Genomic DNA, 23,586 nt, shown 5'->3' on the forward strand with positions numbered 1-23,586 from the left:
TCAGCTCTTATGAGCTTCTATTGGCGTGTTCTGGCAGACCAGCTCTATGAGCTTCTGTTGATTATGTACTCTTATCTGTAAGTCGTTCTTCGTATGGAAAATCTCGATAAGGCAAATTGTTTAATGAATTTGAAAGGTTTGTTAATTATTAAATATTGACCCGAACATAAATGAAAATGAGATATGTTGTGACTTAATGAGATACATGAGTTATATACTCATGAATTGAGTATTGAATGGCTAATGCCAATGTATAAATAATTGTAATTTGATATGTGAATAGCTATTTATATAGCAATTGTGTGAATTAGGTCATTGTTAATCAAATAAAAGATGTTAGCATGTGCAATTTGAGTATAGTACTAAATGATGTTTGAAATGATGTGCTAATATGTATAAATTAAAAAGGTTGACATTTGATAGTTAATTGAAATGGATTGAATTGGTATATAAATTATGAATGTGTTTATTATTTGAATTGAAAGGAATATATATGTATACAAATATGATAATTGGATATTGGTTGTATTTGGAAGTGAAATTAAACCCTATTAACTGTATTAGGCTAAGTCAGATTTAGATGGCACTCCATAGGATAGGAAGAGTTCAGGGATTTCTTCGACTTCGAGTCGATGAAGCACTGGGTACCAATTTACTTCGGTTTAACTGATGAGACACTGGGTGTCAAATGTATATAGCACTGGGCGCATATTACTTCAGATTTATCTGATGAGGCACTGGGTGCCAAACTGGTGTATTGGTTGGATCCGTGTATTCATCCAAGTCTAAGTCGTGTTAATAGGGGTAATTAAATAAAACGGTACTATGATTGATATTGGATGATATTGTATAAGAATTGAAAATGGGATAATGATTTAAAACATGAAAATGAGTTATATACATAAATGCACTAACTTGTGTATTGATGATGGTGATTAGGCTTATGTCAAGCTTGAGATTATGATAGATGTATATGCTTATGTCCGGTATTATACAAATGTAATGGTAAGTTCATAATTGAAATGTGATATGATGAAAAGGGATTGATGAGTTGAATAATGTACTTATATATGAGAAATTACGTATGTTATGGTTGAACTTATCTATGTTATGAATAAATATATTAATTAGTTAATTGATGTTGTTATTTAAGTTTATGTTTAGTAAATAGAATGGAAAATAAGTAAAGGAAGTTATTCGTAATTTTATGAAAAGATTAATGATGGTGTATAATGTTTATAAAATCCTATTAAGTTAGAAAGGAATATATATATGATGTTGATAGACTTACTCATTTATGAGTTGGTGGTTATGTAGTTGATAAATCTTGAGGCATTGGTATAGCTTTATATTTAATATATAAATCTTATTATTGAATTGGAATATTATGTTTAAAGTTTGTACGAGCTTACTAAGCATTCATTGCTTACGTAGTTGTTTATCCTTTATTTCACAGATTATCGAAAGCTCGATTAGGTTGGAAGCTTGTCGGAGTTATATCACACTATCCATTAGTTCTATCGGTACTTTCAGATGTTTTGATTTTGATTATAATGGCATGTATAGGTTATTTTGGATAAATGTTGGCCTGTATGTGTTTTGTTGAGATAAGCCACTTATTTGACTTGTGTTTTGGTATTTTGGTATTTGCATAATTTGCCTTATAATGTTGATGTGTGGAATGATTTTTGGTTGAATGATGAAAGGTAAAATAGTAGTTGAATATGCATATGAGGTATGTTTTATAACTTGGTGTGATTTTATACTATGTTATAGTAAGTGTATATGTATTTGATGCTATTGAATAAGTGATACAATTGGTACCAAATGTTAAGTTTTGGTAAATGATTTACATGTTGTGTGTTAATGCAATTATACATAAATGTTGGTTGATTTCTTGTTTACATGGATTACATGATTAAACATGTTCATAATTGTCATTTGAGGTAACTAAGGGCATATTGGCTGTATGTGAATATACTATATGTTTAAGACTTGATTTTGCTTGTTTTGGATACCATAATATGGCTTGTTTATATGCATAATGTTGATTATAGGTTGACACCAAATTGGGTGAGAAATATAGCTTGTAAAATGGTCTATTTTCGTCCATATGGGCGCGTGTCTCAACCGTGTGTGACACACGGCCATGTGTCCCCTGTATCTTTTAATAATGCAAGTCAGTATGTTCACACAACCTAGTGCACGAGCGTGTGACTTGGCCGTGTGACCAAGTCAGAGAGTTACACGGGTACAGACACGGGCTGGGACACAGCCGTGTGTCCCTAATTCGAATATCCACACGGCCTGAGACATGGGAGTGTCTATTGACCTTGTGAGTCACACGGCCGTGTAACCCCTGCAGGTTTGAAAATTTTTAATGTATTCCGAAAAATTTCCTGAGTTTTCGAATTAGTCCCAACTTGTTTCTAACATGTATTTTGGGCCTCGATGGCTCGAATAAGGGACAATATGTATAAGTTTGATTGGTTTCTGACATGAATGTTATGTTATATGAAATGTTGAAATTTCTGTCTGTTTGATCTGTAAACTCCGGTAATGTTCCGTAACCCGGTTCTGACAAGGGATACGGGTTGGGGGTGTTACAGCCATTGGGAAAAACATAAAACAGTAAACGTTGTCATTTTATTTACTACTTAGAGGATGACTCGTATCATAAGCTTATCATCTGAGATTGATTTTCATACAATAGTAAAAAGAAGATTTTGGTGGTGATTGGAGGGTGAGAAAGTGAGGGGAAATTTTGGGTGCTTTTTGGAAGAAAAAATAAAAAAGAAAGATGCAGTAGAACCCAAAAAAGAGAATTAAAAAATAGAAAAAGAAGAGGAGGGGAAATAAAAAGAATAAGAAAAAAAGATATAAGAAGGATGCCACGTGGCGGCATGCAATTTGCCAACACTGCCACGTCAGCAAAAAAAATTAACGTTGTTAATCTCAGGTACCAATATAGTGGATGGAAAAAAGTTTGAGTGCCAATCGGGGACAAAAAAAAACCATAAGTACCAATCTAGGAAAAGTGGACAAGTTTGGGTACTAATTTTATATTTAACCCATTTTTTAATGTAAGAAATATTAGTTATGCCATGTGAAATTCATAATGTTAATGGATGTATAAACATAAAAGTTTATTGTTGAATTTAAAAGAATTATAATGAATTATGAAAACCAAAAATTATTGTAAATATTAAAAGTTATTATTATGCTCGAACAATTGTAAGAAACGTAATAGACAATACTCAAAACGTGTTACGTATAATAAATATATACATATATTGATAACTAAATCCAATTAATGACAAAGAAAAGAGAAAATCTAGTTCTAGATTATGCAGTACTTTAACATATCTCAATAATAAACACTTTCCTAAGAATCCGATACCCTTACATCTAATTGTTTTTTTTTTTGTCTCAGTCTGCAAATTAGTTTACTGAACATGGAAGATAAATCCAAAATTGTTCACCCTTCACTCACTATATAAACTTGAATATGCAGCCTCTTATTTTCACATCAATTTAGTTTTCAAATTCTTTAAGCAACAACATTACCTCTTCAAGGCATAGGCATAGATACTCTCTCTTTTTTTCTCCATTGGTTAACAATTTGACCAAAGTAGTTTTTAGTTTTTTTTTTTATGTAATTAAGTTTGGTCTTGTTTTACATTGGGTTTTTGCTCTTGTTATTCAATAACATGTTTTAATCTCAGGAAATCAATGGCACATACTTTACCTTCAAGCAATCAAGCATCGGATCAGGATAAGTGGGACAGTGGAGGACTAGAATGCAAGGGACAACTACTTATTAAAATTGTTATGAGGAACAGGTTGACAGCTCTTGTGGTTGATGGAGACACGACGTGTTGAGTTCTGGAGCAAGAACTTCTTCATTCTTATGGGGTTCAAACTCTAGGTGTCGACAACAGTAGGGATGCAGTCGACCTCATTGCATCCGATGTAGAATTCAATCTCATCATCATCGAAAAGATTCTTCCTGTCCTGAATGGCCTTGAGGTAACCTTACTTATAAAAAACAAGTGTTTCATGTTTTGTGTAAAATCAACGTGTAATCATCTATTTTTTATTATTAATGGGTAGGTAACAAGGCAGATTCGTGAAATAGGGGTGTGTTGTAAGATGCTGGAGGTCACAGCTTGCTCGGGAGAAAGTGAAAGGCAGGCCTTTCTGGCAACTGGTGTTGATGTGTTCATTGAGAAACCTTTGGATCATGAGCATTTGGTTCCCATCCTAAGGGAACTCGATGGGCAGTGAGTGAAGACCCATTTTAGAACACAAAATTGAGGAGTTTCTTGTTGTAGTTGTTGTTGGCTTCCAGCTTTAATGTTTCTTTCTCGTTGTTTTTCATGTTATTAGCTTTGAACAATAATGGTGTTTATTAATAGGCTTTAAGTTGTTTGTCGAGTCTGGTCCTTTGGTAATGTACTAGTAATGCCATGAATAAGATTGTCTTTTATTAAAGCCTTTCATTTTACCCTAAATATCTCCTCATTTACCCCATGTTTTATGTTTACTTGTATATATATATATATACATAACTGCAAATAAATCTTAATTCAACTCAGATTCTTTTATGATTTAAGCATGAAATGCCATCAAATGAAAGGCCAAGCATCGAATTTCCTATATTAGTTGATTCAATCCGATAAAAATTGTTAATAATTTTAAAAAGAATTTTCAAAAGATTATTCTCAAATATAAAAGTGAGAAAAAATAGATTTTCTTCTCTTTTTTGGTATGAGAACTTTCAATATCTCATAATCACATTGTTATGCCTTGCTAAGACCCTCTGAGCAACAACAACCTAAGCAACCCCTCACAATGGCTCTTCTCAACTAGCTACTTGCCTAAGAGATGAGTCCACTCATTAGTTGTATTACAGAATTAGGTTGAACCATCTAAGATGCAGACGGGATTACGAGTCATCATAGCACCAACCTACCATGCTTGGAAGTGTTTGGTTACTGATTTTTTACTTTTGGTTCACTAATATCAAATTGCCACATGGCACCTCTAAACAAAAGATGCTTTATATATAATGTTAGCAACTCGAGAAGTGGGGATACAACTTTCTTCTCTCACCAAACTTAGATTCTCTCTTCTCTCTCTCTCTTTATATCTCCAATCACCATACACATGACTCTATCCTAAATAGGGTGAATTTACTACCTTAACCACTTTCACATTCTTAGCTGAGCACAAATTAAATTTTGATATTAAATAGAAGCAAACACTATCCTCAATAAGTATATTACAAGTAATAGCACAATATATTTTCTAAAATTTTACATTATGATTAAATCCAAAAACAAAAGATTAGGGATTTTAAATGAATTTCGCATTATGATTTCTTAAACATTTTTCTTTTGAAAAATGATTTCTTAAATATAAATAAATATTCAATCCCATAAATTCCTTTTATCTTGAGTTTTTTCTTATTCTTCTCTATTATTTAACTGTGATTATTTTTAAAAATAATTGCATTAGACATCCTCAATCTATGATCTTTATTTTAAATTAGTCCATAAATTTTAAAACATTTTAATTACATTTTCAACCTATCGATATTATGTCAATTAGTTTCTTCATATCAAACCGTTATGTGATAACATTTTATTTTTTAATATAAATTTTATCAACCTATCAATATTATTGATATTTTATTGTTCATTTTATCAACCTATCGATATTATCAACCATAAATATCAACCTATCGCTTATTTTTTATCAAACATAAATATCAACCTATCGTTCATTTTTAAGTTATGTGGCAATATTTTATTTTTTTAATTTAAATTTTAAATTATGTCATATAAAATTTGACATATCATTTAATTATTAAATATGGTTTTAATAATGATTTAAAGTTTGAGACTAATTTAAAATGAGTGTAATGGTTTGTAATTATCTCATACCATTTTATCAATTTCACTAATCAGAATTCAATGTACATTTGAAAATCCGAAGTATGATCAAACAAATTTGTAAAAAAAAAAGTGTCCAATCCTAGCTTCGTCTGCAATTCCCTTTCAAGTTTCAATCTTTGGAATCTTTCTCTCACATTGCCAAGGCAGCCATGTCTGCTCCTTTCGATCCTTTTTGTAAAGGTAATTTCACCGGTTCTTTTTGAATCCCTTTCTTCATCTCCTCATTAAATTTGCTCTAATTTAAAAATCTTAGAAGCTTCACATTTGGGTCGCGTGTATCTGCAAATTCCGGTTAGGAACACCATGTTTAGATGTTTTTGATCTACTAGTAAGCTATTAGATTGTTGCTTCTTCTTTTCTGGTTCACATTTCAAAATTCATAGCTCTTGGGCTATTAGCTTACTTATTTCGACAAAAGATTCACAAGATTAAGTAATTCAGTTCAATTTAAAATGTCCCAAGTGTACTGTATGTTGCTGTAGCGATTTCTTGCTTTTTCTTTTTCATCTAGGATTGTATTATTTGTGATTCAAAAGAACTGAGATGAGAGCTTATAATAGAGTCTTTAATGGGAAGTGAGGAAGCTAAAGACCCATTGAAAGGGGTTGATTGGAAAGCAATTGGTAGTGAGTTGCAGAAGGACCCCAGTGCCAGTAATAAACCTGTTATAAAGAAACGACTTCCTAAGAAGATTAGACAAATTCCGGACTGTTATTTCCTTCCTCGAATGTCCACGCCTTCCGCTATTGCCTTCTATGGAGCCTGCATTGCTGGTGGAATCGGTGCTGGGATGCTGCTGGAAGTCTGGATAAACAACAAGATTAAAGGTATATATACATACACACAACATATATTCTATGTGTCTATGTGTCTATGTGTGTTCCTTCTTTCATTTAGAACAAGTGAGGTGAACAATCTATTACTCAGTGCAAGGAAAGTGTTGGTGTATGTCTTGTTGCAACAGAACAAGCAACAACTTGGTTGATTATGTTTTGTTTGGTTGGCGATATTGACATTGTAATCTGTTTTAGACTGATTTAGATGCAGCAAATTAGGTCTTTTACTTGCATTAAGAAAACTAGACGATTTAGGCTTTTGCTTGGTAGAGTGGAAAGATGGAAAATTGAAGGGCTACATAGAAAGATAAAAAATATAAATTTTCTTTCCACAGGTGTGTGCTTGGTAGGAAAGACCAATGGAAAGAAAAAGTATTTCATTTTCATCCATTGCTTGGTAGGGTTGAAAAATGAAAGGAAAGAAAATAAGTCATTTGAAAATTGTATAATTTTGAACTAACATACACATCTCATTTTCTTTTCTCTCATTACTCCAATTTGTAAGGATTGATTTTTATCCATTAGGATGGAAAATGATCATCTTTCCTATTTTCTTGCCACTTTTCCACCCAACCAAGCACACCCTTAGAGTTCAAATAATTCAGAAGATCTCAAGACACTAATCGAGGAGATTAGATTGAGTGGGTCAAGGGATTTTACTGCATCCTCCTCATTGAGATTAAGTCAACCTTATTTATCCCACTTTTTATGGAGAGTGACGATTAGCCTGAAAGTATTAGTCTCACTGGCCAATAACCTTAAGAAGCTAGTTGTTAAGAGCTCTATGTTGGCATTCAGGGCCCAGGGTTCAAGTCCTAGCAATAACATCCCCCTCCCCCCAATTTGTAACTTACCGCAAAAAGCACAAAAGTCTCACTGAGAAAAAAAATGTAATGGCGAGCAGTCTCCAAGGGCTGAGGCCAATATGGAACTCTCTTTGTTCAATGATGTGGTAGGCAAGTGTATCTTGAGAAAATAGGGAGCCCAAACATGAGCTTAAAAGGACTTGAGAAAAAGGGGAAGGTGTTCAGGCTGCCTCACACCTTATAGGCTTATACCATGGGGAATATGAACCATAAGAGGGATTTCCTTCCTTGAAATAACTCCTTTTTCTCGAAAACGGTGAGAGGGATTTTGTATTTTGTGGAAGTAAGTTTAAGGGGGTGACTCATGATCTGCACAAGCATACATTTTTGCAGATTGAGATAAGGTAAAGATTATTGCTAATGTATGTTTTGCCCTTTAAAATTGCAGAGGATGGAGGTGTTATATGGGAGTTGGACAAATAAGGTATGGTTTACAAGAGTTTCCCCATCATTCTCTTGCTGACACTGTTTCAATATAATAAATATATACATATACTGATAGCTAAATCCAATTAATGACAAAGAGAAGAGAAAATCTGGTTCTAGATTACACAATACTTTAACATATCTCAACAGTAAACACTTTCTTGAGAGTCCAATACCTTTACATCTAATTGTTTTTTGTCTCAATCTGCAAATTAGTTCACTGAACATGGAAGGTAAATCCAAATTTGTTAACCCTTCACTCACTATATAAACTTGAGTTTGCAGCCTTTTGTTTTCACATCAATTCAGTTTTCAAGTTGTTTAAGCAACAACATTGCCTCTTCAAGGCATAGGCATAGATTCTCTTTTTTTCTCCATTGGTGAACAATTTGAGCAAAGTAGTTCTTAAATTTTTTGTAGTTTATGTAATTAAGTTGGTCTTGTTTTACATTGGGTTTTTGCTCTTGTAATTAAGAGTTAATAAAGTTATTTTACCTTCGACACCGTTAACTTTATCGTCAAAATTAGATGGAGAAACCAATATTTTTAAATAAAAAAAGTATAGGAGCTGAATGTCACATGTCGTGAAATGGGGGTGCATTGTAAGATGTTGGCGGTCACAGCTTGCTCAGGAGAAAGTGAAAGGCAGGCATTTCTGGCAGCTGGTGTTGATGTGTTCATTGAGAAACCTTTGGATCCTAAGCATCTGGTTCCCATCCTGAGGGAACTCGATGGACAGTGAGTGAAGACCCATTTTGGGACACAAAATTGAGGACTTTCCTGTTGTAGTTGTTGTTGGCTTCCAGCTTTGATGTTTCTTTCTCTTTGTTTGTTATTAGCTCTGAACAATAATGATGTTTTTTAATAGGCTTTAGGTTGTTTGTCGAGTCTGGTCCTTTGGTAATGTACTGGTAATGCCATGAATAAGATTGCACTCTTTTATTAAAGTCTTCCATTTTACCCCAAATATATCTTCATTTACCCTATGTTTATGTTTACTTCTATATATATACATAACTGCAAATAAATCTTTATTCAACTTGGATTTTTTTTTTTTTTTATGTTTTAGGCATGAAATGCCATCAAATGAAAGGCCAAGCATCGAATTTCCTTTATTAGTTTATTCAATCCGATAAAAATTGTTAATAATTTTCAAAAGAATTTTCAAAAGATATTCTCAAATATAAAAGTGAGAAAAAAAGATTTTCTTCTCTTTTTTGGTATGAGATATTTCAATATCTTATAATCACATTGTTATAATCACATTGTTATTCCTAGACCCTCCGAGCAATCATAGCTTAGGCAACTCCTCACAATGACCCTTCTCAACTAACTACTTGCCTAAGAGATGAGCCCACTCATTAATTAATTGTATTATAGAATTAGGTTGAACCATCTAAGATGCAGCGGGATTAGAAATCATCATAGCACCAACCTACCACGCTTGGAAGTATTTGGTTACTGATTTTTTACTTTTGACTTACTAATATCAAATTGCCACATGGCACCTCAAAACAAATGATACTTTATATATAAGGTTAGTTATTCGAGAAGTGGGGATATACCATTCTTCTCTCATCAAACTCAGATTCTCTCCTCTCTCTCTCTATATATATCTCCAATCACCATACACACGACTTTATCCTAAATAGGGTGAATTTACCATCTTAACCACTTTCTCATTCTTATGTCAACACAAATTAAATTTTGATGTTAAATGGAAGCCAACACTATCCCCAACAAGTATACTACAAGTAATAACACAATATAATTTTTAAATTTTTATAGCTCTGTGTTGGCATTCAGGTCCAGGGTTCAAGTCCTAGCAATAACATCCCCCTCCCCCCAATTTGTAACTTACCAAAAAAAACAAAAGTCTCGAAAAAAAAATGTGATGGCAAGCACAAGCAGTCTCCAAGGGCTGAGGCTAATATGGAACTCTCTTTGCTCAATGATATGGTAGGCAAGTGGATCTTGAGAAAATAGGGAGCCCAAACATGAGCTTAAAAGGCCTTGAGAAAAAGGGGAAGGCGTTCAGGCTGCCTCACACCTTATAGACTTATACCATAGGGAATATGAACCATAGAGAGGGATTCATGATCTGCACAAGCATGCATTTTTGCAGATTGAGGTAAGGTAAAGATTATTGCTAATGTATGTTTTGCCCCTTAAAATTGCAGAGGATGGAGGTGTTATATGGGAGAGTTCGACAAATAAGGTATGGTTTACAACAGTTCCCCCATCATGCTCTTGCTGACACTGTTTCAACATGTTATATGTGTCTGGTAATTTTGGTAGTGCCCTATGTCTGAAACACAATGCTCTTCTTATTTTGCTCTGGGTTTTAATAGTTTCTTGTGTCATCTAAGCTGTAATTACTTGATTTTGCATATGGAAAATTCATTATCAACTCCCCGTATTGTGCTCTTATAGTCTATCATGCCATAATTCATTAACAAATCATACTATATGGATTTGAAACATTAGTATATTCATGTCATATCGTGTTTTATTTACTTTATTCTTTTGTCTAATATGGTTATGTCTTTGATATTTGACATACAGTCCATCTACAGCTTGGCACTGTATCCATTATATGACAAACAAATAGCGCCAAGATTGCCCATGTAACAAATTGCATGGTTGCCCATGCTAATAGCTCCAATTATTTGATGGTTAATGCATGATTTTTTTAATTAAAAACCTTATAAATTAAGGGTGGGTATGGATGAGTAGTGTGTTTGTTTGCGGTTAGTCTAAAAACAGCGGTGACAGTGAGATTAGATACTGTAACAATACTGCACCGTGAGACAAAAAGTAAGTTAAACGCACCGCATCGCACTCTACTGTCTATCCAAACCCACCCAATCTCTTCTTTCTCATTACAAAAATCACAAAATTAAACGAAAAAGAGAATAAATGTTTTACATAATTAAATTCAAAAAATACTATATATATATTTAATATATGCTAGACTTGATGATATACACGATTAAACGAAGTCTTTTACAGAATTAGTATTACAAGTCAATTGGACACCAACATAATTAAAATAATAATAAAATATCATTTTTTAATATATGTAGTAAATATTAATGTGAGTGTTTTTTTCATGTTTTAAATAAAATCATATTATAATAAGGTTTTTTTTCCCGAAAGGTTATGATAAAGTTTAAACTTGGAAGTTGGAACACATGCATAACAAACTTTTTAACTTTCCATTACACCAAAGCATCATTTAATTATGGTTAAAATACATAATAGGTCCTTATATTTTTACAAATTTAAAATCTAGTCCTTATACTTTTATTTTTAGGAGTTTAATCTATTTACTTTTTAGATTTTAAAATTCAAGTTTAATGGTTAAATTTTTTAATTTATTGGTGTAACATTTTGGAATTTTTAAAATATTCATCTAATAGCAATGTATGTAAAAATGACGTTGTTATTAACTTAGATTATAAATTTTAAAATGTAGAATGATTAAATTTCTAAAATAAAAAATTTATACTAATTTTTTCATAAATTTTTTCAAGTACCATAAGTTTAATAAATATAAAAAATTACCAAATTTAATCAACACACAAGTGGAGACAGTTAAATGCACCAATCATTGTTGTTGATGCACATAGGCATTTATAGTTAACAGATCCTATTGTCTTTGATACATTCCTTTTTTTTTTTCTTAATGTTTTGTAAATTTGATACATCCTAATGAAGAATCTAGACTGTGTTCTGATCAAGTGTATTCAACGCCTCTTGGCACATTCATCAATGGTTTTATATGTTAAGATATCGATTATGTATCTTTTACCGTATCGATTGAATTGAATTTATTCGAAACTTTATATGATTAAAATAATGAAATATTATTTGGTATGCTATCAAGAAAATTTTTAAATTCTATAAATAATATTAAGGGTTGACAAGTGTCTTATAAGGTACAAAACTGTTTGTAGAATAAAAAGAATACACTACTAATGTATCAAATGCTAACCCTAAAATAATATATATAAGGACCAAATTAAAAAAAACATAGTTACTGAAAAATTCTTAAAGTGTAGTTTTACTAAGTGAGTCCTTCAATTAAAAATATATATTTATAAAAAATACATTTTTAATTATTTTATATACAAATATGAATATAATGATATTTATTTATTGTTGAAGAAATGGAATAATATAATATAAATATTTAAAGAAGGAAATGAGAAAATAAATCTAAAAATAATAAATAAATGAAGGTCATATGATGTGCCTGAAAGTGAAGGGACAGTGCATATGAGGAAGATATCTTTATCTATTCATTCACTAATCCATCCCAACTGCCCTCATTTTCAACCACTCTCATCCATTCATTCAGACCCATTGGACTCTTTTATATATATATATATATATCAAAAAAAAAAAAAAAACAAGTGAAAATATCTGCCCTACAGAATAAATACACATACATCATCATAATTCATATTGTTATGATTTTTTTATGTATTTTATACCATTTTACAAATTTTTAATTATTTTATGATTCTTATATTTTTCTATTTTTAGTAAATTTTAAATATTTTATATTTTTATTAAAATTTAATATTTTTATTAATTTTTATTTATAATTTTTTGTCACATGTGATGCAATGGTTGTAACACGGGATAGGTTTAACTGGAAAAAATTAGGGGCAGTTAACTTTAATGGTCAACTGTTAAATGGTCTTTTTAATTCATTTTGGCAATTGAGTGCTAAAAAAATTGTAGGGGCTTAATTGCTTTTTTAAAAAATTTTTGAGGGTCTTTTTTTTGTACACTTTGACAATTTAAGTATCCAATTGGGTGGAAAAAAATGCAGGGACTTAATTTTTTTTTTTTGAAAAAGTTTGAGAGTGTTTTTTTTATGCATTTTGAAAGTTCAAGTACCCAATTGAGTGTAAAGAAAAAAGCAAGAGCTTAATTACTTTTTTTTTTTAAATTGTACAACAATTGTTTTTCTTTTTTCATATATATGAATGAGCTTTTGACAAGGATATTATTTTTCTTTATTTCTTAATTTATTGTTTTATATATATTATTATACACAAATATAATATTATTGATCTCATAATTTTATATATATTTATTATGCACAAATATGATGTGACTGAAAAATATATAATATTTATATGATTAAACCCCGATTGAATTTATGTTACGAGTTAACTAGGCACCAATTTAATTAGAAAATTATTAAAATGCTTTTTATATTTAAAATAGATTATATTATTCGAATGTACTTTAGTCTTTTGAATTTATAAAATAATATATATATATATATATATGACTATGGTGGGATTTGATTTACAACCAAAGCTTTATTCTAAATTTTTATATTTTAAATTTATTACTAATTAGTTTCAAACATATATTAAAAGTTTATATAAAAACTAAATGAAACTTTAGTTGAAATGATAATATTGAGAGATAAAATGTTGTAATGACTTAAGTTCAAGTATTATTACTAGTGAATTTTTATTGATTTTATATAAAATATAAAAAAAGAGTTAAAACGCCGAGATAGTAATATAATTTTCTTTGTAAAAATAATATTTTTAATAATTTTCAAATTGAGGTGGGGTTTAAAACTCAATAATAATACAAGTTTCTTTGTAAAATAATAGTTTTCTTAAATAATTTTCCATTTCAATTGGCGCCGATTGACTCGTGAAGCCAATTTAATGAAAGAATTAATATATAGTATATATGAATTCAACTTTTAAATTTTAGTTTATTTTGATAAATTTTAAATTATTTTTGTTAACAAACAAAAACTTCTAAAAGTGATGACTTATTAAACACCATAGAAAGAACATAAAGTTAAAAGAGAATGAAAAAAAAGAAAAAAAAAATAGAAAGAAAGTTAAAAGAACATAAAAGAATTAAATTGCTCAAAATGAAAAATTATGGGGACCAATTGTATAATTTAACCTAAAGTTTTTGTTTGAAATGATTATTTAACGTGCCACGTCAACTTACCATTACACCATTAACGACAATTAACGGCTCAGTGACTAAAATGTTACAACACGATAACGTAAATGACTAAAATGTAACATTTCAAACGTAAGTGACTGAAATGTAACCTAAGGTAAACAAAAGTGACCATGGGTATAGTTTACCCATTTTTTTAATAGAATATGAATAAGAATTCTAATTATGTTAAAAGTCATTTATTTCCTTTTTAAGTTTTAAAGGACCTTTATTAAATATTTTATATAATAATGTGTAAAAATATTAAATTTTATATTAAAAGTAAAACATAGTATTATTGGGTTTAAAAATATATATTTATATAATTTAATATAGTATGGGTTAGAATTTAGTATACTGACAATAAATATATTTTAATTTTATAAGCAGAGTTAAAAAATTTTGTCATATGTCTAGACCTGATCATGGGTTAGGTTGGGCCAATGCAAAAAATTTTAAGTTTATTTCTTAAGCTCGGGCTCTACTCAGCCTATCATCACCCATGTAAATAGTGTAAGTCTTTTTATTAGATTGACAATATGATAAGACGTGACACCATTTCAAGGCCGGTAACTCCTTGGCGAAGTGTGGAGGAGCCTCCTTATTAGGGTGTTGACTCAAATTATTATTTAATAATTAATACATATTATTTATTTAAATATATATCTATAAAATAAAATATGAGTTTGATTTTTTAAAATTGATAAAAATATTTTTTATTATTCAATATATTATTAAATTGACATTAGAATAATAATATATTTTTATTATTACAAATTGAATGTTTAAAAAAATGAAATTGTAATTTACATACATATTAAATTACACATTGACTATGATTTAAACTACTTAAATTTTAAATATAGTATTTGATAAATTAAAAATACACATAAAATTACATAAAACACATGTGATATTAATAATTAATTTGATTATAAACATAAAAATAAATATTAATAACTTTATTCAAATCTAATTGTTCTATTTTCCTTCTCATATGTCAATAAAAATAATATATTCAAATTGTTAAATATAATTAAAATATATAAACTCTTTTACTATTAAAATACTACATCAATAATTTTTTTAAAAATTAATTAAACATAATTAAAATTCATCTTAATTTTCCTTTTATAATTTTCTTTTATTTTCCCTTTCAATGTATTGACACAAAATTAATGAACTTTTACCATTACCTTTTTATCCCTTATATTATTTTAGATAATTATGGATTTTACCTTTTATCTTTTAATACTGAAGTATTTAAGAATATGGGGGAATAGGGTTGTTTGGGATTTAAGTCAAGCTCTCATACCTACAACATAATACTCTTATCGTCAGGCTAAGAGTTTATTGGCATCTGACTATTTATTTTGCTTATTAATAAAGTGATAATATGTAAGGGTAAACTATCAAAATAGTTACTTTTGTTTCCCTCGTATTACATTTTAGTCATTTATGTTTGAAATGTTATGTTTTAGTCACTTACGTTAATGTGTAGTAACATTTTAGTTATTGAGTTGTTAATCATCATTAACGTGTAAGTGTAAATTGACTTGGCATGTTAAATCATTATTTCAAACAAAAATTTTAGGTTAAATTATACAATTGGTCTCTATTTTTTCGTTTAGAGCAATTTAATTTTTTCTTTTATGTTCTTTTAACTTTTTTTTCTTTATTTTCCATTCTCTTCTACTTCTCCCTTGTTTTCCTCCCTTCTCCATCTCTTTTAACGTAGTTTTTCTATGTTTTCCATTTGTTAAAAATTAGTCCCTATACTTTTATTTTTTGAACAATTTATTTTTTCTTTTTATTACTTTATTTTTCTTTTCTTCTTCCCTTTTAGTTTTAACAAATGGAAAACATGAAAAAAAACAATATTAAAAGAGATGGATAAGGAGGAAACCAAAAGAAGAAGCAGAAGGAATGAAAAAAAAAAAAAAGAAAAGTTAAAACAACATAAAAGAAAAAAATTTAAATTGCTCAAAACGAAAAAAAATATAGGGACCAATTGTATAATTTATTCTAAAATTTTTGTTTGAAATGATGATTTAACGTGCCACGTTATACTGTTAACTGTAATTAACAGCTCAATGACTGAAATGTTACATCATGATAACGTAAGTGACTAAAACGTAACATTTCAAATGTAAGTAATTAAAATGTAATCTGAGATAAACAAAAATAACTATTTTACTAATTTACCCTAATATGTAATTAATTTATGGTGCATATAACTTAAATACGGTCAACATCTATTTCTTTAATGGGCCTACAGAATGCAAAATATTAGTTATTGGGTTCGTTCCGGTAGATATCTTGAATTATAATTAATGTTGGTATAATTTCAGCTTTAATAAAATTTTCAGTATTAAAATTTAATAAATAAATAAGATATTATTATAATATCAAATTTGTAATATAATAAATATATAATAATTATAAACTATAATTTAGACTGTTAAAAAAAAAATCCATCGTCTTTTGCTTCATATTATTCGGAGAGAGAAAGCCTTATCTTTGAGTGGCTGCAAAAGACATTTAACCCAAAAGGAGAACAAGTACAAATTCTTCCCGAAAAGAAAAAAAAGGGAAGAAAATTTTTTTCTCCTTTCTTAACGCTGAGAAGAGAGGTAGTAGTAGAAAAGAGCTTTTGTTCCTTCACATGGATTTTGATTTTCAATTATATTCTCCTTTGTCGTTAGGGGTTTATGGTAGTCAATTTCATCATCTGCAGCAAAGACAGGTCCCGCTCAAACATCAACAAAAATAACACTCCTTTTATGTATTTCTTTTGGATTTTTCAAAGAAGAAGAAGAAACAGTTCCTTGATCTTAACAGCTTGAATCATTCAATTAGGCGGTGTGTGTGTTTTTTTTTTCCTTTCTTCTTTTTTGCACTTACCCTAGAAAATTTTTTGTTTCTCTTTGCTCTAATCTGATTGTGTTAATTGATTTTGTTTTATGTTAAGAAAGATAGTAGAGGATGAATCACTGCGTTCCCGATTTCGAAATGGAAGACGATTATTCAATCCCTTCATCTTCTATATTAAATCGCGCTAAAAAACCTTCCATGTAAGCTGCTGACTTGCTGCTGCTTGCTCTTTTTTTTTTTTTCTAATTCTTAGATTGAAAATGTGTTTTGATTTGAACTGATGAAATAGGCCAGAGGATGGAATCATGGAGCTGTTGTGGCAAAATGGTCAAGTTGTTATGCAGAGTCAAAACCAAAGATCTTTCAAGAAACCATCGCCGTTCAAATACCTCGACGCCGGCCAATCAGCTCTCAGAGAGATCCGATCATCATCTCACCATCAGCAGCAGCAACAACAACAGCAACAGCAACAGCAATCCGTTACCGATCATCTGTTCATGCAAGAAGATGAAATGGCTTCGTGGCTTCACAATCCTCTCAGCGACGCCAACTTCGACCACGATTTCTGTGCTGATCTCCTCTATCCTTCCTCCTCCACTGCTGTTGCCCCTTGCGTTACCTCCACTGCCACAACTTCCGCTCCTCCTCCGCCTCCACTCGGAAGAGTTCCTCAAGTTTCGGCTTCGGCTATTGTGCCTGCTTCTAGGCCCCCGATACCGCCGGCGAGGAGGAATGAGTTGGAGTCTACTAGGATCCAGAACTTCGGTAGCTTGTCCAAGCATAAAACGGCAGCGAGGGAGGAGCAACCTGGACCGTCGAATTCAAAGAGTGTAGCGAGGGAAGTGACGGTCGTTGATTCCAGCGATACTCCGGCGGCTGCTCCCGAATCGGGAGCCTCTCAAGCCATGCCGTGGAACACCGAGGCAGCATCTGGCGAGGACAACAACGATGCCTGCGCCAACATGAGCTTTGCCGCAGTTGCCTACACGCAATCAGCTGGTGTCAGCGTGGGTGCCAGCAAAGACAATATAGCCACGTGCGAAGCCACGGTTACATCATCACCTGGCGGCTCCAGTGCCAGTGCCAGCGCCGAACCGACGGCTCAAAAAACGGGCCCAGCTGAGGACCGGAAGCGTAAAGGAAGAGAACCGGACGACGCCGAGTGTCACAGCGAGGTTAGTTCATTGGAATTAATTTTTTTTCTCTCTGGGTCTCGACTAACGTGCGCCGGGGCGGGGTTGACATCGTTTAACGTGAGCACCCCTTTGGCACCTGGGCGTATAATTTCGGGATTGTACACGTGTCAGAAACATCAAGTTAAAAGATGCCACGTGTTTGAATAATTGGGGAAGTTGACACTTGACACGAATTTTATTATTGGAGGAGGGAGGAGGTCAGCAGTGTCAAGTGGGTGGGAATTTTCTTTTAGATTTTTCTTTTTTGAATTTTTTCGTAAGTGGGTAACATTGAATTTGAAATTGATGTGAATTGAAAATTTAGCCGCATGTTTTTGTTTATTTAAACTTTTAAATTACATATATACTACAACTTTAGTATCATTATAAATATTTTTTTTGTGTTTGTATTATGTTCCATGTTCGGGTTTGTAATTGTCCTCTCGATAATGTCTTCTATAGAATTCGAACTCATTTCTTTCCTTGAGAGTGTATTGTATTGGTATATAATCATAAATACTAATCCCAAATGAGGAGGATACACTTACATTTTATATTTGAAGTAAATTAAAATTTTCTAACGTTTTATGTAAAAGAATTTTAACTGATCAATAAATATTAATATATATAATATTTTAGATCAATATAATAGAGATATCAAGTCAGTTCAAAATTGTATATACATGACAGATAATTATATTGATAAAATCAACTATTGAATCGTTAAAATATTAATCTGAAGAATGTGTGATAGGCTTGAACACTTGTTTTCTTGTTAGTGGTTTAGCCGGTTATTATTTTATTTTTTGGGGGTTCTCTAAGATTAAACTTGGGATAGATGTCAAATTTTTTTTTCACTTGGTTCAGTTGATTCCTTTTAAAAAAAAAAAGAAATTGAAAGATTTTTTTCTTTTTTTTGAATTTTTAGATATAAAAGAATGGTGGGTGGAATATAGAATAGGAAATTTTTTGGATGTAAGGCGTTTATTACGGGACTGGTTTCCTCGTCCTCATCACACCCCAGTTGCTGTCGGTTAGCTTTTAAATAATCTTTGTTTTGGATTTGTTTTTTAATTTTCTTAAAACATTCTCCACTGTTTAGCAGTTCTCGTTGAGCTTAATGTTGGCTTCTCTAATTTCTTACGTTGAGTGCATGGGAATTCTGAAAAACATAACCAGCCTTTTTGCAATCCTAGGTACTAGGATGTATAAAACATTATTTAAGGAATAATCCGGTTAATCAGTGACTGCAAGCACATGTTAGAAATTATTTAATATTTTTTGCTAGCAAAGTGTCATAACAGTATTATTCAATTATTATTTTATGAACTTGTTTGTCTTTAATGTATTACTTTTATTGAATTGGACAGAAAAAGGAGGAAAATTCATTATCATGTGTGTCTTTACTTAAAGAATCATATTGGTGTTTTCCTTTCATTGTATCAGTTAATATTTCCCTTGAAGAAATTTGCTAAAGATCAATGCTCTAAGATTTTCAAGAACTTATAAGGATAGTCAAGTTCAGAAGTTTTAGTCCCTTTTCTTTATGTTAAAATTTATCATAATCCTCACTGGTAATTTAATTGTTGCCAAAGGATGCTGAGTTCGAATCCCCTGAAACAAAGAAACAATCTCGTGGATCCTCATCTACGAAAAGGTCCCGTGCTGCAGAGGTTCATAACCTCTCGGAGAGGGTCAGTATTTAATTGGTATTATAGTACATGGTCTTCTGCTTCTATATAATTGCATCCTTTTAGATGCCTGATATCTCATCCATGTGCAGAGACGCAGAGATAGGATAAATGAAAAGATGAGGGCTTTGCAAGAACTTATTCCTCGTTGCAACAAGGTTTGTCATGTGTATGGTTTTATTGAGGATATTTCCCCAATTTGGATATTTTTCTCTCTATGATTATTAACAATTTTCATTCATATTTTTGAGTCTCAGTCAGACAAAGCTTCAATGTTGGATGAAGCAATCGAGTACCTAAAGTCACTTCAGTTACAGGTTCAGGTATGTCTTTGCTTATGGTTAATGAGAGATGTATGAGATTATGTAATAGCACTGAGCCCTTAATCAACAATCTTTTACCCACCTTATTATGAATGTTTGTGTAGCTGTTAAGCACAGGGACTTTTGCCATTGTAGTGAAAAAAAGATAATAAGATTTCACGAAACACCGCCAAGGTCAAGAGGCAAGATCTCTATTTGGGGACATTGTTTTTAGTCACTAGATGTATATGAGGAGATAAATTTTGAATTTTCAAGCTTTTTGTGTTCTTTCTTTTCCTTATAATCTAACACTAAGAAATGTAGTTGGGGTTGTTCTAAAAAAGAAAGTGAATTTGCATTATTTATTGACAGTTTTAGGTTTTAATGTTCTGCAGATGATGTCCATGGGTTGTGGCATGCTCCCAATGATGTTTCCTCAGCATTACATGCCAACAATGGGGATGGGAATTGGGATGGGCATGGTCATGGATATGGGATTAAGTCGGCCAATGATGCCATTTCACAATGTTATGGCTGGATCAGGTTTACCAACACCAGCTGCTTCAGCTCATTTGGATCCAAGGTTTCCCGTGCCAGCATTTCATATGTCACCACAAGTTCCAGTTCCTGATCCATCAAGAATCCAACCGAACAATCAGTCAGATGCTATGTTGAACCCACTTGGCATGCAAAACCCAAACCAGCCACGGATCCCAAGTTTTGCTGATCCTTATCAGCAGTATATGGGTCTTCACCAGATGCAATTGCACCCTCCACAGGTAATGTCTTATCATGTCAAACCTTTTGTATTTATGCTTATAATAAAATGCATGATAACTTCATTTTTGAAAATTTTGAAAAATACCCATATTCACAGCTTTTCTGAACTATTTCTGGCCTTGAGTTTATTCACTCTTGACAATATATTGAAAGAAGGTTGGCTTAGAAACTTACAAATCTAATTTCTAACTTTATCATGTTTATTTTCCTCAATAAAGTTTTCCTCGGACACTGTTCTAACACCAACTCAATCACATTTTGGCATACAATTTATTCAGGAATATAAAGTATTGATTATCAATTTCACCTTTTATAGTGTCAAGCAACGGCCCAGCCGAGTTCCAGTAAACCAAGTACCAGTAAGGGAGCTGAGAATCTTGAAAATCACCCATCAGGTTGGTCCACTATTTTCCAGTTTCACATTATAGCATGGGAAATTAGAAGAAAAATACATGCCATGACCATCTCTAATAATTTCCTATGATTAGAATCTTGCATGGCATTTACAGACTTTTAAGCATTTGGCATGAAAAGAACCTTTGCTCAACCAACATTCTCTGCTTTCACATTGAATAACATGGTTTTTTCCAATTATATGGAACTTCACTTGTACATTGCAATCAAGTTTAAAATGACTATCCATGCCAGTACTACGAGGAACGAGACATATTTATTAGCACTAGATTAAAAATTGTTACTTTACTGTCTGCTCGTGGATGATTTCTGATTTAACTTCTTTGGGTAATATCATGAAGGTGATATGGCACGATAGCATTAAAATATTGGCTGGCTATCCGAGTTCTGGACGAGTGTTGCTCGTGTATTCCTTTTAATCTACAACACACAACATTAAAGATCTGTGCATTGCAGGTTGACAATTCAAGCGAGGATCATTCCCGAAAGGTTCTTACTTAAACCTTTCTACAGTTTTGTAGTGTAAGAGAACATCCTCTCTCAAGAGAAACTTCTTTTTTCCCTTTCAACTAGCTAATTTCTTATAACATGTAACACATCTAACATGTGATTATTGCGCCATCATAAAAATAGTTCAATACGTTCTAGTTTCACTCTCTTTTGCCATTGTGTCCCCCTCCATTATACATATATACTGCAGTTTGTTTTTTTATTTGTTTGGAATCTGAAAGAGGCATTTAGGCTTCACTTGGTTAGTGAAATGATAAAAAATAACAGAAAAATATATTTTTTTTCTTTCTAGTAAAAATGAAAGTTTGAAGAATGTATAGTTTATTTTTATGTATTATGATGTAAAATGATCATCTTTCTTATTTTTTTTAAACATTTCATTTCCTACTAAGTATATTATATTTTCATTCTTTTTTATTTTCTGTTTTCGTCCTTTTACTTTTTCAATAAACCAAGCATATCTTTAGAGAATAGAATAGGGGCCAAAAGTAGCCATCTTAAGCTGGGTGTGGAGGCTGTTGGAGGGATGATATTTGCTTTTACAACCCCACCTCCACCCCCTTTCTCCCAGTCCTAATCTATTAAGAGTGGTAAACCCAAGTTGAAGAATTGAGAAAAATGGTATCCAGATCAGGTCAAAAAAAGGTAAAAAGAAAGTTTGTCTTCATCCATGAGCTTATTCCTGGAATTGTGGTCCAGTAAGTATATAGCTTTGAGTTTCTGAGCACTACTAAGGAATAGGATGCAAAGTTTTCAAAAAAAGAATATTTATATTTATATTTTATATTTATATTTATATTTATATTTATCGATGTAAAATATCACATAAATCAGGTATTGTTCTTTTTAGACGGATGCCACTAAAGAGCGTCGCGCGACATAAGGTTTTATCCATTGCTATGTAGAAAGCAAAAGGGCATCTCTTGGTTACACCAGATTTATGTTATGTTTAGGTTTGCAACATCAGGGTTGTCATGGTCTGAAAAACCTTATAAAGGTGCAACGACAGAAAGAAAGGAAGAGTCATTGTTCCTTTTGCATTGCCCTTCCTTCTGCATTGCCCCAATTCAGAGAACCTTGGAAAGGTGTGGTTAGATATGATGAGGAATGGTCTCTTTTCAATCTTTTAAACTGCACATGTTATTGAGCGCTTTGCACCAGTGTTATCCAATTAAAAATAAAGGTAAACTTTAAATTATTAGTATATATTTTGGTCACTAAACTTTAAAATGTTACAAAATAATTTATTGAACTATTCAAAAGTTTTAATTTAAGTTACTGATTGCACCGTTTGCATTAATTGAAAACTTTTCTTCCATTCTCTTCTACAATTTAATTTTTTTATGAAACAACTTTGAATGTTACATATATGTCAACAAAAATTTAAGCAATGATTATCAAATTGACTTGGATCTAAGATATAATTCTCTATTTGTTGATGGGTACAAATCTACCATGATTATTGTTTGAAACTTGCTAGTCGATTTTTAAAGGATAACACTTAGCGGTTTAATAATTTAAATAAAATTTTTGAAAATAGTTTATTGACTTGAATAAAATTTTTTGAATGGATCAATTATCATTTTGTAATTTTTTAAAATTAAATGATCAAAATATAAATTTATTAATAATTTAATGACCTTAAATGCAATTTACCCAAAAAGAAGCAGAGCATGCATTTTGCCCACTAACCAACCAAGGGAATGGGACATGATTTAATAGGGGTATATGGGGAGGCGACCATATATGCTGAAA

At 31.4% G+C, this 23,586-nt stretch overlaps 2 protein-coding genes across 10 annotated transcripts; both read left to right on the forward strand.

The window, feature by feature from the left end:
• Window positions 1-5,947: 5,947 nt before the first annotated feature.
• LOC105761100 (uncharacterized) lies at window positions 5,948-10,464 on the forward strand. Of its 8 annotated transcripts, none has more exons than XM_052633148.1 (4): window positions 5,951-6,140; window positions 6,521-6,787; window positions 8,051-8,086; window positions 10,269-10,447. In XM_052633148.1, the coding sequence occupies exons 1-3, from the start codon at window positions 6,110-6,112 to the stop codon at window positions 8,083-8,085; spliced, it is 333 nt and encodes a 110-aa protein (XP_052489108.1). In that variant the 5' UTR covers window positions 5,951-6,109; the 3' UTR covers window position 8,086; window positions 10,269-10,447. The 8 variants fall into 8 exon arrangements, with proteins under 8 accessions (XP_052489105.1, XP_052489106.1, XP_052489108.1 ...); XM_012578794.2 differs by lacking the exon at window positions 10,269-10,447 and adding an exon at window positions 8,617-9,055; XM_012578810.2 differs by lacking the exon at window positions 10,269-10,447 and adding an exon at window positions 8,649-9,055.
• A 6,122-nt stretch (window positions 10,465-16,586) lies between these two features.
• Window positions 16,587-21,974, forward strand: LOC105761054 (transcription factor PIF1). Of its 2 annotated transcripts, none has more exons than XM_052633376.1 (9): window positions 16,587-16,947; window positions 17,057-17,159; window positions 17,249-18,134; window positions 19,730-19,828; window positions 19,918-19,983; window positions 20,083-20,148; window positions 20,523-20,906; window positions 21,224-21,302; window positions 21,663-21,974. In XM_052633376.1, the coding sequence occupies exons 2-9, from the start codon at window positions 17,071-17,073 to the stop codon at window positions 21,677-21,679; spliced, it is 1,686 nt and encodes a 561-aa protein (XP_052489336.1). In that variant the 5' UTR covers window positions 16,587-16,947; window positions 17,057-17,070; the 3' UTR covers window positions 21,680-21,974. The 2 variants fall into 2 exon arrangements, with proteins under 2 accessions (XP_052489336.1, XP_052489335.1); XM_052633375.1 differs by having other exon boundaries at window positions 17,061-17,159.
• Window positions 21,975-23,586: the final 1,612 nt, after the last annotated feature.

Source organism: Gossypium raimondii, chromosome 7, assembly GCF_025698545.1.
Source record: "Gossypium raimondii isolate GPD5lz chromosome 7, ASM2569854v1, whole genome shotgun sequence".
Classification (NCBI taxonomy): domain Eukaryota; kingdom Viridiplantae; phylum Streptophyta; class Magnoliopsida; order Malvales; family Malvaceae; genus Gossypium; species Gossypium raimondii.

Coding starts and splice junctions, on each gene's coding strand:
- LOC105761100 (XM_052633145.1), top strand. CDS start 6,110: ATGTCTGCTCCTTTCGATCCTTTTTGTAAAG. Junction 6,141..6,520: donor TTTCGATCCTTTTTGTAAAG/GTAATTTCACCG, acceptor AGCTTATAATAG/AGTCTTTAATGGGAAGTGAG. Junction 6,788..10,268: donor GATAAACAACAAGATTAAAG/GTATATATACAT, acceptor TTAAAATTGCAG/AGGATGGAGGTGTTATATGG.
- LOC105761054 (XM_052633376.1), top strand. CDS start 17,071: ATGAATCACTGCGTTCCCGATTTCGAAATGGAAGACGATTATTCAATC. Junction 19,829..19,917: donor TTCATAACCTCTCGGAGAGG/GTCAGTATTTAA, acceptor ATCCATGTGCAG/AGACGCAGAGATAGGATAAA. Junction 20,907..21,223: donor TGCAATTGCACCCTCCACAG/GTAATGTCTTAT, acceptor CACCTTTTATAG/TGTCAAGCAACGGCCCAGCC.